At 43.9% G+C, this 16,434-nt stretch overlaps 1 protein-coding gene across 1 annotated transcript in view; it reads left to right on the top strand.

Moving 5' to 3' along the window:
* LOC311054168 (ERC protein 2-like) overlaps positions 1 to 16,434 on the top strand; it is a gene marked incomplete at both ends in the record, with an annotated part of 344,368 nt that overhangs the window by 33,897 nt on the left and 294,037 nt on the right. Inside the window, one exon of the mRNA XM_084070046.1 lies at positions 9,141 to 9,284. Within this exon, the coding sequence (XP_083926172.1) occupies positions 9,141 to 9,284 (144 nt within the window). The remainder of the gene's footprint in view (positions 1 to 9,140; positions 9,285 to 16,434) is intronic.

Genomic DNA, 16,434 nt, shown 5'->3' with positions numbered 1-16,434 from the left:
GATCTGCTATTTTTTGAAAAATCGTGAAAATGTGTGCAAATCTTTTGAATATATATGTTGCGCTTGTTTCTCCCCACATCCCAGACACAGCCAGACAGTAGGCCCTGTAGTCAATGAGTAGCAGATGTGTGTGTGTGTGTGTGTGTGTGTGTGTGTGTGTGTGTGTGTGTGTGTGTGTGTGTGTGTGTGTGTGTGTGTGTGTGTGTGTGTGTGTGTGTGTGTGTGTGTGTGTGTGTGTGTGTGTGTGTGTGTGTGTGTGTGCATTGTAATAGGTCCTTATGGCCAAGTCGAAGTCCTACAGACTGTTAGAAAACATTGAGAGTCAACATCATTCCTTCTTCCCCTATAGCGCTGTCTCTGCCTCCAATGTAGGACACTCGTCTTAACTGCTGTAGTATGGCAATGTTACCCGCATGCGGTTACATACCGCAATGTGTCCGCAGGTATGCGCTCGCACGTGTGTGTGCGTGTGTGTGTGTGTGTGTGTGTGTGTGTGTGCGCGTGAGCGAGCGAGCTGAGCATGGGTGTGTGTGTGTGTGTGTGTGTGTGAGTGCTTTTGTGTATAGTAGTGGCATGTGAACTGTTAGCATTAATTATTGATGGAAGAAGCTTGGCACATGTTCAGGCTGAAAGTGTTGCTAAGCGATAGCTTTAGTGCGTTACAGACATTTGAGAGAGAGAGAGAGAGAGAGAGAGCCAAGAAGAGATAGACAGATGAGAGGGAACTGTTGCATCTGAACCTGTTACTCCAAACTGCAAACAGTTGAGATAAAGCCAGACAGACACAGAGAGAGAGAGAGAGAGAGAGAGCGATCAGGAAGACGATCGAGGGTTCTACAGATCGAGTTGTGTCCGCCGGAGCGTGTCAAGAGCGCTGTATAGATATAAACACCTAACAATACAGAGGCGTGGATCGACGATAAACATAGAGAACGCAGTGCAGTAGTGCGTAGGGTGAGTTGACTTAAAGGAAGGCTTGAGAGCCACAGAAAGGATAGGGACAGAGTGACAGCTTTAATAGTGTTGTTGGGGTCGTTTTTTACTTACATTGATCCCAGTGCATCTTTTGAAGTCGGTTGTTGTGAGATAAGGCTCTCGTCAGAGCAGGAGGAGGGGGGTGGGGTTCAAGATGATGAGCCGCCAGGCTTACTTTTACCGCGTGCCTCCCCAGGAGCTGCACAGACGCAACCATCTGAGCGACCCGGCCAAGAGCAGAGCTCTGCAGACTGCAGTCATTGAGATGAAGGTAAGAAGGGCCGCGTCGCCGATCACGTAAAAGGTGTTAAAGTGTCGTCCGTTTGGAACCACTGGTTGTCAGGAATACAAGAACTCTCGCCCCAAAACGCGCTCGCCCTGGGGTCAAATCCGGCGACCGTTTCGAAACGGTCGCCACCAGGTATTCCTAAACGTAACCTCAGTAAAACTATGCCTTCACCTAACCTTATTCCTAAACGTAGGTGACTGTAAGCTAGTATTACAGGCCAGCCCCCCCCAGCCTACTGTAGGTGACTGTAAGCTGACACCCCACCCTGCCTACAAAAGTAGGTGGTGGTGGTGGAAAGTAACTAAGTACATTTACTCGAGTACTGTACTTAAGTACAATTTTGAGGTATTGTACTACTTACTTTACTGGAGTATTTCCAATTTTCGACACTTTTGCTTCTTCTCCATTACATCTCAGAGGCAAATATTGTACTTTTTACAATTATTTGACATTATCTACAGCGCTTCGCGATGCGACGCGTTGTGAGCATGTACCCACCTGTCCTAGTCCCTCCTCCTCCTCATGCCCACACCTGTTGTGTTATGATAATGAGGGGGAGGGTATGTTTTTACTATGTCACTAAAGGGCTGTTTCTCTATTGGCACGTTTGACCCTCAAGGTTTCAGCCTCCAGGTAGAAACTCAAAATAGTCAGAGAAGACATAAAACACAATAAAAACACCACGTGAGTTTGATAGAGAAGAAAGAATCAATTATTGATAGACATATCATCTGTATTATATATCATATCGTCTCTGTGGGGACGACACCTCATATGCCCAAAACTGTTACCTTTCAGGATCTGCAAAAGTAGCAGATCTACAAGCTTTGTACTTTTGCGTGACGCTGTAGTACAATCAAGTATAGGGCGTTAATTTAAGAAAAAAATACAAACATTTAGAATCTGGAGATAAGAGATTTCTGCCCGACAACATATATGCGTGAACTTTACTTTCACTTATGTACCCCCCTAACACAGTAAAATCTTCAGTATTAATGCATCCATTTGTAACTCTTGAGACAAGATCTAAGGGTCCATTTGGGTCTTTAGAGTTAATGGTTCTGTTTTGGTTAAATAGCTTTATGTTTGTTTGTTTGTTCAGCAACAGGTGGTACTGTAGCTCTCCCTCACTCCATCTCTTTATTAACAACCCATTAAGACCTGGAACGCATCTGGGTCACTTTAGATTTCTTTGGCTATTCAAAAATAGCAGATATACAAGCTCATAGCGCGGCACTCGGTGCCGCGCTATGAGCTTGTAGATCTGCTATTTTTGAAAAAAAAAAAAAAAACATTTTTGTGATTTCTTTTCTACCATGCATTTTCAGGTCGGGATACCAATTTTATCCAATCAGGGGAGACGACTCGTAAAAAAATACACACGTCACACACACACACACAGTGAGCGTTTCAAACTAGTCTCATTGTTGCCTGCGGTGTGTCAGTATGGGGGCCATGCCGGAGGAAAGTCCATTATTGGCCCATGCAGAGCGCAGCACTTATTCAATTTGTTTCAAATGTCACATATGGAAGCTTTCACTCTCATCTCAGCCCTTTGAAGTCTGTGAGAGCTGTGAAAAATGCAGCTCCACTCCACATGTGTGTGAGTGTGCACGCTCACAAACACACACATATGCACGCGCACGCACGCACGCACGCACGCACGCACGCACGCACGCACGCACACACACACACACACACACACACACACACACACACACACACACACACACACGCACACGCACACGCACACACACATGCTTTGCTCCAGAAGTGGTTTGTTTTACAGCAAAGCCACAGTTATTTTTCACACATAGGATGTGATTTGTCTGCCCATTAACCCTTTAAGGCCGGGAAGGGAACGCATCTGTGTCATTTTAAGATTTATTTGGCTATTTTTAGAAAAATACTGAAAATTTATGTGAATCTTTATACATTTTTAACTCAAATCTTTGCTTCTGGGGGTCCCTGGAACAAAATATTTTTAGATGGGAGGGGGTCCGTACTTCAGGATTTAGAAGACATTTGTAAAATCCCCAGAAGCAAAGATTTGAGTTAAAAACATTCGCTTTAAAAAAGTATATATATATTCAAACTAAAGATTTGCACACATTTTCACGATTAAAAAAAAAAATAGCAGATCTACAAGCTCATAGCGCGGCACTCGGTGCCGCGCTATGAGCTTGTATATCTGCTATTTTTGAATAGCCAAAAGACATCTTAAAATTACACAGATGCGTTCCCTTCCCGGCCTTAAAGGGTTAACAAACGACACATGTGTTGGGAGAGTCTGGGACGGTTATGCTAGGTTGCAAACTGCATGAGAGAGAGAGATAGAGAGAGAGAGAGAGAGAGAGAGAGAGAGAGAGGCCAAATTAAATCTGACTGGAATCATTAGAAGAAAGCAGAACAAAACATGACTAGAAGGAATAGGGGAGAGAAGGAGAGAGAGAAATAACAGTGTTTCTATGGTTACAGCTGAGGTGTGACGTTGAATCAGGGCACATTTTGCCTGCATTGGAAGTCACTTTATCATGCCAAGGTCTCCCTAAATTGATTAGAAGTATCAAAAAATGTTCGAGGGAGATAAACTATGTTCACAGTGTATTATCATGAGCCAGTGTGTTTCTGTGTATTTTGTCTGATTTGTTTGTCTGATCGTTTATGTGATTTCAGACCAGCAACCCCCCTTACTGTTTCGACCCTGATATTGTCTGGCAGGTACAGTAACCGACTCCTCCATCTGTCTGCATGTCTCTCTGCATGCAAACATCCTGAGTGTTCTTTTAACTCTGACAGTGTACAACATGGGAACGCTGAGGTTACATTTTTGCACTCTTTCTTCACAGTTCTTACCGTGTTTATGTTTCTACTTTTACCCAAAGTAGCACCATAAAGTGTTTATGCACTTGTGGGTACAGTCTCTATATTCACACAAACCCCCCGACCCACTAAAATCTTTATTGTGAATTATTTTGACTTATTTATTTGTATTATATATATATATGTATATATATTTTTTCCGGTAACAAGGACCTCCCGGTCTGTCCAGCTCTTTAGTAAACATAAAATACATCTTAATCATGTCAGGAGAGATAAGTCATACAGGATAAACGAGAAAAGTGAAATTGGAAGAGATGAACCAGATAAATGATCTGTGTGGGGTTCTCTCACCCATCCTGATTGGGTGAAATGTGTAACCCACCTTAAACTTCATTTTCTGTTTACTAAAGAGCTGGAGGGACGGGGAGACCTCTTTTACTGAACAAGTTTACTATCAGAATATATACTTTTTAACAGAGAAACCCATTTTTGTTTTTTTCTGATCACTATTTAGTCTCGTGTAGCCAAAAGATCTGTGATCTCCACCTATACTGAGACGTGCAGTGGCATCTACATTCAATAAATGGGCTAAAACTGGATTAAACAATTCAGAAACAAATAAATAAAAAGATTACTGCATTGCAGAACTAATGCAGAGACTTTAGGTCTAATCCCTCCTATTAGGACTGAAATTTGATAGGTTTTCCAAGCAGGGGGGGGAGGGGGGGGCGTTGGTTTGTTAGCAGCTGTTCTCGCCCCAGGGGGGTCACCACAGTCAAGTGACAATTTAAGGACTTTTAAGACCTTTTTAATACCTGAAAGAAAGAAAGAAATGAAAAAAGACCATTACTGCATCAAAAGTAATCAACAAACTATACTATAAAAACTGGTCAAACATTGACCAAGTTGTCAAATAATATAAGAAAGAGGCAAACATTGTGAAAATAGCTGATCTACAAGCTCACAACGCCTCGCATTGCGAGGCGTTGTGAGCTTGTAGATCAGCTATTTTCACAATGTTTATCTGTGGAACCGAGTCAAACTAAATGTAATACCTGAACTCATACAATTCCATGTGCTTGTCAGGGTGGGGGGGTCCCCAGTTCAAATATGATTATTTTGGGGGCGTCACGGCCTGAAAAGCTTGAGAACCGTACTGTGTGCTATATAGCTCATTGAGTGAATTTAGATTTCCTCAGAAGTATCAGTATAAGTGGTAGATCTCTGATCGTCTGGCTACGAGAGACTCATCGCTATTTTGTCTCTTTCTCTCTGTTCTCTGGGTTTTGCTCTTACTCCCCCACTTACTTAACGTTATGCCAATTGATTCCTCTCCACACACATTTATGTGTGCTGTCACTGCCGTTGTATCCTACTGGCTCACCTGCTAGTGAGGAGCCCCCACCGGGAGGATGTAGTAGAGCCCTTTGTCCTACTCTTCCCGCCCCGACACACTCCCCGAGTATGTGCAGTGACACATATCCCCCTCCCCGCCCCCGCTGCTTCCTTCCTCCGAACAAGGGCCAATAGTGTTTGTATAGACGCCCGATAGGGATGTTAACAATTCATCTATAATCGATTAACTACCGTTAACTCATTCAGTGCCACTCGACTTCTAAGACGTCCGTTGTATCATAAGCCCTGTGCCACTGGACGTCTAAGACGTTTTGGAAAAAAATGTTCAGAACCTAAGATATTATGATTTGAAAATGTTTTTTTTTTACAATGAATTTTGGCTCTGGCACTCAGAGGAATTTAATAATTAACTGAATAATTTTTCTTTTTAGTTTACCATAATCACAGTAATCCTATTATTAATCATATTCCATCATATTCAAGGGTTTTTGGAGAGAAATGTGTGTGTGTGTCTGTGACCAGCTGATGCTCGTTGACGCTCGTTAATGTAACATGCAATTATGTTTCTGCACTCATTTTCGGTTTCGGACAATAATTTGCCTTTTGGTCCTAAAAAAAACGCTGCTTATCAATTAATTGGTTAATAAGGTTATCAATTATCAATTCATTAATGAATCAATAATTTGCATCCCTAACGCCCGACAAAGTTGGTTGCACCGCGGTGGATTCTAACCCCCAGACTCCCACGCGCCATGCGCTTGTGGGTTTGTCCTTGCCTTGCTGTGGTGGTGGTTGCTGCTGCAAAGGCAATGGGAATGGTTGTCTGTATACGCGAACATACGGCAGATATTCTAATAAGTTTAACAATATGAGGCATGTGGTAGCAAATGGAATAATAGTGCGTGTGTGTTAGTGTATGTATGAACGTGTGTGTGTGTGTGCAAAGCTTTGGACAGGGTTGGTGTACGCAGGTGGCCTTCTGTCTGTCCATGCTGTGCATTCAAGTAAATGTGTACGTCCACTCCATGCGACCGTGCGTGCGTTTCGGGTCGGGTATGCGAGCGCGTGTGTGTGTGCGCGAGTGTGTGTCCATGCGCATCCATGCATGCGTATGTGTGTGCATGTCTGCACGTGCATGAGTGAGTGAGTGAGTGTTTACGCGCGTGCCTGTCCACGCACACACGCGTGTGTCTGTATATATATAGGATGGTATAAGCATCGCGTCGCTGAGGCTGGTCTGATGTCAAGGGGACGTAATAGAGGTCAGATGCTCGCATGTTGCCTGTGGTTTTTCTACTGATGGCATCATGCAATCTGCTTCCATTTATTCAATTACCTTTCCTGTCCTCTTCCAAGGTTTACCATTTAACGTATGTCTTATTCCATGGAGCTTAACCCATTAAGACCTGGAACTGTGTCATTTTTAGATTCGAGCTAAAAAGCATTATTTTACACTTTGGGCTATTCAAAAATAGCAGATATACAAGCTCGTAGCGCGGCACCGAGTGCCGCACTACGAGCTTGTAGATCTGCTATTTTTTGAAAAATCGTGAAAATGTGTGCAAATCTTTGAATATATATATTTTTAAAGCGAACATTTTTAACTCAAATCTTTGCTTCTGGGGGTCCCTGGAACAACATATTTTGATGGGGGTCCGCGGCCAAATACATATAATTGTGGGGGTCCTTGACATGAAAAAGATTGAGCACCACTGATATAGAAACATAGGTTTTTCAGAATACTGTTGAGATTCAGGAGACATGTAGAAACGGCTTCAGGTCTCAATGGGTTAACAACCCCGGGACACGTCTGTGACAGACCCTTCCATTCCCTCATAAATACTGTATATAGGAAAGTTATTGAGGCCTTCGTTCGTAGGACTTCCACCTGTGTGGATGTTTTCCCTCGTATCGTTCCCACACGTTCCACTGGGGCTTCCCACGGCCCCGTAAGTGTGGCTTTTGAACCTTATACATCCAAGACGCCAGGCCTCTGAGGTGGAAGATTTGGTGCCAACCGAAGTTATAACGCCGCCGCGTCAATGTCGGGGCCATTTGCCGGTCTTCTGGTGTTCATTTTTCCAGAATGTCAAATTTCAAACTGGAACTGATTGTCGTTCCCTGTTTCGTCTTTGATCTACTGTCAGAGCGCTGGCTTGGCTTTTGTGTTTCTTTTTTTTTTTGTCGATGCAACCAAGATTCCCTGTTGGAGAGATCTCTTTTTTCCAGGCTCTCCTCCTCCTCTCTCCTCTCTCTCTTTTCTGTCTTTTTGGTCATTTTTTTTCTCACATGCAGTTGTATTCTGTCAGAACTGTTTGAAGTTCAATGTTAGTTCAACATCTCTCCTGTAATTTGGAAAAGAGAAATAAGTCGACTGTTACGAGTCCCTTGTTCTAAACCTGAACTCTGTCAAAAAAATATCTGATTTAAACCCATTAAGACCTGAGGCGATTCTTAAATTTTTCCTAAAGTATAAAAAAAAGCAATATTTTTCAAAAATAGCAGAGCGACAAGCTCTCAAAGATTTGCACAAATTTTCACGATTTTACAAAAATAGCAGATCTACAAGCTCATAGCGCGGCACTCGGTGCCGCGCTATGAGCTTGTATATCTGCTATTTTTGAATAGCCAAAGAAATCTTAACGTGACACAGAATGCGTTCCCGGTCTTTATGTGTTAAGCACATGAGCCCTTGTGTGTCTATTCTGGTCGTGTCAAAATGTTACATTCGGTTTAAAATATCCAATCTACAAGCTCACAACGCGTCGCTTTGTGAGCTTGTACAGTAGATAGACAAGTATATATATATTTTTTAACCTAGCGTTTAAACCCTAGAGTTGGAGGAGCTTGTAGATCGGCAAGTTTCGGCACAGATATTTAGTGTCGAGTGAAAACGAGGGCGGGTGCCTATAGTACAGAAACCTGGGGTTGAACTCTGGTGAATGAAGTCTGCAAGTCATACATGGGCAACTAGCGGCCCGGGGGCCACATGCGGCCCCCACCTTCATTTAATGCGGCCCGCAGGTTAATAACGGATTACTGATATATTATTGATTTCAGCTGTTACAATTTCAAACATGCAAACACGACCCGCTTTAATGACTTCAGTCTATATTAGTAGCTTAATGACTAGTATTAAAATTCTATTGTCTTTTTTTATGTCCAATGTATTTGTGTTCAAGTTCATAAAGTTAACATAAGTATAACTAAATGCATTTGAAATAAAATAAAAAATACTTACTTTTCAGGATTCCAATAAAAAAATAGCAAAAACTAATTCTGGATTCCAATAAAAAAAATAGCCGATCTACAAGCTCAAAACGCGTCGCGCTGTGACGCGTTTTGAGCTTGTAGATCGGCTATTTTTTGCTACTTTTGTGTGACTGGTGAAAAAAGTTAAAATATGGCGAGACAGTACAGTATATGCAATGTCAATGTGGCCCTCTGGAGTGAGTGTGGGAATATAGTGGCCCTCTGGAGTGAGTGTGGGAATATAGTGGCCCTCTGGAGTGAGTGTGGGAATATAGTGGCCCTCTGGAGTGAGTGTGGGAATATAGTGGCCCTCTGGAGTGAGTGTGGGAATATAGTGGCCCTCTGGAGTGAGTGTGGGAATATAGTGGCCCTCTCCATCATCTGGTTTAAGTGGTTACAAATGTCAAACCTTGTTCCCTGCCTATTGTCACTAATATGGTCACAGGACACTAAGATCTCGTCCCTGGAGAGGAACATCCGAGACCTAGACGATGAGATCCTGATGCTGAAGACCAGCCGCGTGCATTGTGAGGACGATCACAAGCAGGTGGAGGTCTACAAGAGCCACTCTAAGTTCATGAAGACCAAGGTAGAACCTTCTTCTTCTGACGGCTCCCTCTCCTCTCCTCTCCGTCACCCTTGCATGACTTCCAGTGATGCAATGACGAGAGATTGCATCGTTGCCCTATACCGAGAACCGAGCATGTGCGTCAGCGTGGTGCTTGCATGCTGTGGGCAAATGCATGCTGTGGGATGATGTCTCCTTTTCTCCAGGAAACATCCCCCTCAAACGTGTATAGTGCTGCTATTGGCTACAGAGAACTCTCCGTCTTTTTAACCTGTTCTAAGACCTGGAACTGTGTCATTTTTAGATTTGAGCTAAAAAGCATTATTTTACACTTTGGGCTATTCAAAAATAGCAGATCTACTGCTAGATCTGCTATTTTTGAAAAATCGTGAAAATGTGTGCAAATCTTTGAATATATATATTTTTAAAGCGAACATTTTTAACTAAATCTTTGCTTCTGGGGGTCCCTGGAACAAAATATTTTGATGGGGGTCCGCGGCCAAATACATATCATTTTGGGGGTCCTTGACATGAAAGAGATTGAGCACCACTGATATAGAAACATACGTTTTTCAGAATACTGTTGAGATTTAGGAGACATGTAGAATCGGCTTCAGGTCTCAATGGGCTAAGCCATTCAATCCGGGAACGCATCCGTGGAACCACTTTAACCATTATTTTATACTTTGGCTATTTAGAAATAGCAGATATACAAGCTCATAGCGCGGCCGGCAACGAGTGCTGTGCTATGAGCCGCGCTATGAGCTTGTACTGTAGATCTGCAAATTTTGAAAATCTTGAAAATGTGTGCATCTTTGAATATATATATAATTTTTTAAGCGAACATTTTTAACTCATAGTTGCTTCTGGGGCGGTCCCTGGAACAAAATATTTTGAGATGGGGGTCCTCGGCCAAATACATATCATTTTGGGGGTCCTTGACATGACAAAATATTGAGAACCACTGATATTCTAGAAACATGTTTTTTTTTCTTCAGAAAACTGTTGGGATTAAGATTTGAGTTAAAATGTTTGCATCAATTTCTTTATATATATATTCAAAGATTTGCATGATTTTTCAAAAAATATTTTTTGAATAGGCAAATAAATCTAAAATGACAGAGATGGCAGAGTCTTAATGGGTTAAACCAGTGGTTTTCAACCTTTTTCATGCCAAGGACCCCTAAATTGATATACATTTGGTCGCGGACCCTCATCTGAAAAAGTTTTGTGCCAGGGACCCCCAGAAGCAAAGATTTGAGTGTAAAATCTTTGAAAAATATATATATATATTCAAGGCTATGCACACATTTTCAAGATTTTTCAAAAATAGCAGATCTACAAGCTCATAGCGCGGCACTCGGTGCCGCGCTATGAGCTTGTATATCTGCTATTTTTTAATAGTCAAAGCTTAAGTGGTTAAAATGATTTTTGACACTATGTTAACTAATTTAGCTGGGGACCCCCTGGTACCCCCTCAAGGACCACTGGTTGAAAACCACTGGGTTAAACGACTCATAGGCCTAATTTATACTCCGTAGTATGACAGTGTTGCTTGCCAGAAAATAACGCAGCACGTTGTTCAGATCATAGATCGGTTATTTTTGGCAAGGAAGGGGGGGGCGTCCTCCTGGCGCGATGAATTAAGCTTTACTCCATGGATTTATTTAGTGGCGTGCTTCCGAAACGCTCAGGAGATCCGGAGAGAGAGAGATCCTAAATAAATGTTTGCACCTCCTTATCTCCTTCTTTGTGACGATTTAGCTTCCCGCCGTGCTGATCCTGTCGTGAGCCTCGCTCGTGTCCTGATGGAACAAACGCCACTCTGATCGACTTACAGTCGTACGTGTCTGTTTACTGTCCTGCTTTTAGCCTCCAGGAAGCACTTTATACGGCCTGGCTCAGGTTACTCTGTCTCAGGGTTTATACTGGTTTATTCATAGGTGTGCACACACACACACACACACACACACACACACACACACACACACACACACACACACACACACACACACACACACACACACACACACACACACACACACACACACACACACCCCACAGTCGCATGAACGCACACATTTACTCGAATGCAGAGCATGGACAGACAGAACAGACACACACACACACACATGCGCGCGCACACACACACACACGCACACTCGTATGAATAGGTACATGGATGTGTGTGTGTGTCGGGGTCGTCCATGTTTAAAAATGAAGTCTTGGGTTTCACGGAGGTTGGGCTGTGAGTGTCGGTGATGGCTGGGGTTAGATGAGCAGCAGCGCTCCATGTGAAAAACGCTCCCCTTTGGTCATTAACACATTAAGACCGGGGAACGCACCTGTGTTTCATTTTTTTTTATTTCTTTGGGCTATTCAAAAATAGCAGATCCACAAGCTTGTAGATCTGCTATTTTTTTGAAAAAAATCGTGAAAATGTGTGCAAATCTTTGAATATATATGCATTTTTAACTCAAATCTTTGCTTCTGGGGGGGGTCCCTGGAACAACATATTTTGAGATGGGGGTCCGCGGCCAAATACATGTAATTTTGGGGGTCCTTGACATGAAAAAAGTTTGAGAACCACTGATATTATAGCAACATATGTTTTTTCAAAAAACTGTTTAGAAGACATATGTAGAATCCCTCAGAAGCAAAGATTCGAGTTAAAAATGTTGGCTTTAAAAAATATATATATTCGAAGATTTGCACAAACTTTCACGATTTTTCAAAAAGAATAGCAGATCTACAAGCTCATAGCGCGGCACTCGGTGCCGCGCTATGAGCTTGTAGATCTACAAGCTCATAGCTCAAAATAGCAGATCTAGATCTGCTATTTTTGAGTAGCCCAAAGTGTAAAATAATGTTTTTTTATCTCAAATCTGAGAAATGACACGGATGCTTCTCCCGGGCTTAATGGTTTAATGGCGTTCTTTGTAAAGGTCCATTTGTCAATGCATTGGGAGGAGGGGGGGGGGCAGTTCCTGATGCACTCATAAAGGGATGTTTTTTAGTTTTTTTTAGTTTTATGAATGGGCCCCTGACAGATGAGCGTGAGCTTACAACAGCAGGGGGGGGAAAGAGTTCTCTCCTCACCCCGCCCGGCAACAGGGCCTTTGCAAAGATATATACATCAAGGTGACGGGCCCGGCCCGGCCCGTCCGGCCTCTCCCAGGCCTCACATCTTTCTATATCGGCCGCTGTCGGGGCAGAAACCTCGTATCTCCATATTTGAACTTTTTGTGTTTTTTACTTGATCATATACTACAGTGTCACACAAAAGCATCAAAAGTAGCAGATCTACAAGCTCTAAACGGAAGCGGCGGGTTAGTGCTTGTAGATCTGCTACTTTTGCTATTTTTGCTATATATTTGAATCCTGAAAAGTAACAGGTTTTGGAACATATGAGGTTTCCACCCGACAGAGACGATGATATACAGTTGCACAGAGACACACAGCTCAGACCAAATACATTGCAGAGGCCTGGCTGTAACTAACACACACACACACACACACACACACACACACACACACACACACACACACACACACACACACACACACACACACACACACACACTCTAGGGGTAAATGACCCACAGAAAGGTCTCGGGTAGCCAAACTCTTTTGTTTCTTTTCTTTGACCTATATCACACACACACACACACACACACACACACACACACACACACACACACACACACACACACACACACACACACACACACACACACACACACACACACACACTGTCCTGGCGGGGTCTTTCAGCAGCAGGGTCAGCTGGTGGTGAGGGGAGGTTTTTTGATAAGAGGAACCAGGAGGACAGTACGGTTCTCTGGTTTCCACCTCGGGGGGCTTTGATCTGCTCTGAACGGGTCGGCATGCACCGCAACTCTGGCCCCATGGGAATATAATGAAAACGTCCGGAAGAGAAGATCGAGCGCTCTTTTGCATGCAGGCATATAGTGCTGCTGTCAGGTTCCATATTTCAAGTTTTTGTTTTTTTTTCCCCGGAAATGAACGCCCTACTTTAGTGGTTTTCAACCTTTTTCGCGTCAAGGACCCCCACAAATTGACACGTTAGCCCACGGACCCCCATTTGAAAAGATATGCCAGGGACTCTGATTTCTTCGGGGTCCCAATCTACACTGTATCTATCATCATTAGTGTTCATTTAACTCTGAGAGTGTACAAATGGAACCAAATGGACCCTAACGGGTGTTAGGGTCCATTTGGTTCCATTTGTACACTCTCAGAGTTACAGACACATGAGGGTCAATTTGGTTCCTAACTATTCATTTGGCTGGGGAACCCCCTCAAGGACCACTGGTGGTCCCCGGACCACTGGTTGAGAACCACTGCCCTACTTGATCATACTACAATCGTCACACGAAAGCATCAAACGTAGCAGATATACAAGCTCTAAACGCTGCGTGTAGCGCAAGGGGCTAGCATCCGGCTAGTAAATTGAGGCTAATATACTGTAGGAAGTGTGACAGTTAGTTCCCTGTTGGTTGCAGAAGCAATTAGGCTCTATTCAAGCGGATGGGTTTTTGACCGAACTGTACACTTGATTTTATTACCTTAATAAACATTGTCATAAATACTACATGCTTCCAGTCGCTAGTTTAAAGTCTTCTTTCAATCACCATAATATGCGTTTTGGTAAATTATGGTCCCATTTATTTCCGTTTGCATTTCGGACCGGATATCAACCGGATATAGAAAGATGGCGGATTTTAAAAGTCACACACTCTTGTGGGATCTAGCACCAGTAACCAGCATCGGACGTTCGCGAGATTTTATGTCAGACGGCGCCCCACTTACTGTAGGAGACCATTTGTACGCCATTAGTGTACCATTTTTGCCTCTAGTGGCTACAATTGGGATGGCCCATCTTTCTATATCCACCATCTTTGCAGTAGCTTAGCTGTAGCAGTAGCGTGATTCCAAAACCCTATACCGCTTGTGCAAGGACGCGCTGTGATTGGCCAGTATGCTTGTGCATGGACGAGCTGCTGTGATTGGCCAGTAGCCACTTTGTGTGGCAGTCGGGGCAAGTCGCCAAAACATGATTTATGAATCTGTGCCTGTCGTTACTCGAACGGCGCTAAGTCGGTTCAAGCGAACTTGAGCCACGAGAGGCACGGCAACTCGCTCGCTTTAGCTCGTGGCTCTCGTGGCTAGTGTTGATTTCGTCGACTAAAACTATGACGAAAAATGTCCGTCGACTACCTTTTTTCACTGACGAAAACTATATACACACTAAATAAAAACTAAGCTATGATGACTAAAACTAAGACTAAATATATTGACAATTTCGTCAGCAAATAAAAACTAGACTAAAATGTTAGTGAGAGACTAGTGGCGACGAGATCCAATAGAACCAAGCCAAGTTATTTTATGATTGGTTGCGCTCGGGTGTTATGCCCTGAAAATAGCCGATCTACAAGCTCACAACGCGTCGCAGTAGTGAGAGACTAGTGGCGACGAGATCCAATAGAACCAAGCCAAGTTATTTTATGGTTGGTTGCGCTCGGGTGTTATATGCCCTGAAAATAGCCGATCTACAAGCTCACAACGCGTCGCGCTGCGACGCGTTGTGAGCTTGTAGATCGGCTATTTTCAGCATGCAACCAAGTGTAAAATCAGCCATTATGACGCCGTCAAGGCACCGCCAACATACATTTTAGCGACTATAATCTTATGATATTTAGTCGACTAAAACTAAAACATTTCAGATGACTAAATCATGACTAAAACTAAATGGAATTTTATTCAAAAGACTATCAAAATTTGCTGTCAAAATCAACACTGCTCGTGGCTCAAGTTTGTCCTCCGTGACGTCGTGGTCAAAAACGACTTTATCGGCCACAAGAAAATGCCCAAAGAGTTGTTGTAGGCGAGAGGCACTACCGCGTCGGTCACAGATAAGCGGCGTGTGGTTATACACAAATCCACGGAGCGCTGCCCTGCGCGCAGCCATTGCTGCGGTGTCAACGCTCCGCGGACGCGACACCGCAGCAATGGCCGCCTACAGGCAGCTACAGGCAGCGCGTCTGTGGATTCGTCTATAGCACAAGCGGTATAGGGTTTAGCATGACACGGCGTAGCTAGCGGTTAGCTTAGCTGCTTGTTCTTGTGTTTTGTGTGTTGTCTCTGTAGGACCTTCGGGCATCGTCCACCCGCTTGTCTCTGAGCTCCATGCGACCACCTCCCACCTTCCTCCTCCCCAACCAGCAATCCTCCTCCTGGAACACTACAGAGCAGCCTGAAGTATACACTAATACCCTCATCATCATGTTTTTGGCCTCTTTCTATCTCTTTTTTTTTACTCTCAATCTCTCACTCACTCTCAATTTATTTTCTCTCCCCCCCTCCTCTACTTTTTTTTCTACCTTTTTTTCCTAGCGCTCTTTTGAATTTAACACTCACTCTCTTTCTCATGTTTTATTTTCCTTCTCCCACACTTTTCTCTGCTCGTTTGGTGGCTTCTTTTTTTTCCCCCTCCTTTCTCTCTCTATCTCTCAACACTCTCTCTGCTGCTCATATCTCACATTGAGGCTCATTTGATTTCACCTCCACCGCCCCCTTCACCCCCCTGTTTCCCACCGTTTAGTCCCTCTCCCCCCCTCTTTCTTTTCACTCTTTCCCCCTCTCCCTCTCTATTTCCCTCTCCCTCTCCCTCTTGCTCTCCCCCTCCCCCCTCTCTCTCTCTCTCTCTCTCTCTCTCTCTCTCTCTCTCTCTCTCTCTCACTACCTGTCTCCCGCTACTCTCTCTGCCTCTCTATCTCTCTTCCTCCCTCATTGTCTCTCTCTCCCTCTCTCTTTCCCCCTCTCTCTCTCTCCCTCTCTCTTTCCCCCTCTCTCTCTCTCCCTCTCTCTTTCCCCCTCTCTCTCTCTCCCTCTCTCTCTCTCTTGCTCCCTCTACCTCTCTCTGTCTCTCTTTCACTCACTACCTATCTCCCGCTACTCTCTTTCCCCCTCTCTCTCTCTCTCCCTCCCTCACCTCTTTTTGGGGGGTGGTGGGAGCTGATTGGTCCAGACTCTGCTCCAGTCAGAATTCTCCCTCCATGACGCAGCACCTCCTGCTCAGCACCACAATTAGAGAAATCTTTGCTCCGAATCAACCTCACGCATTTTTGGCACCGGAGCACATAGATGA

The sequence above is a fragment of the Gymnoscopelus microlampas genome, assembly GCF_963454915.1.
Source record: "Gymnoscopelus microlampas genome assembly, chromosome: 10".
Classification (NCBI taxonomy): domain Eukaryota; kingdom Metazoa; phylum Chordata; class Actinopteri; order Myctophiformes; family Myctophidae; genus Gymnoscopelus; species Gymnoscopelus microlampas.
The sequence above is the reverse complement of the archived record's forward strand: the minus strand, read 5'-3'. Positions and strand labels throughout refer to the sequence as shown.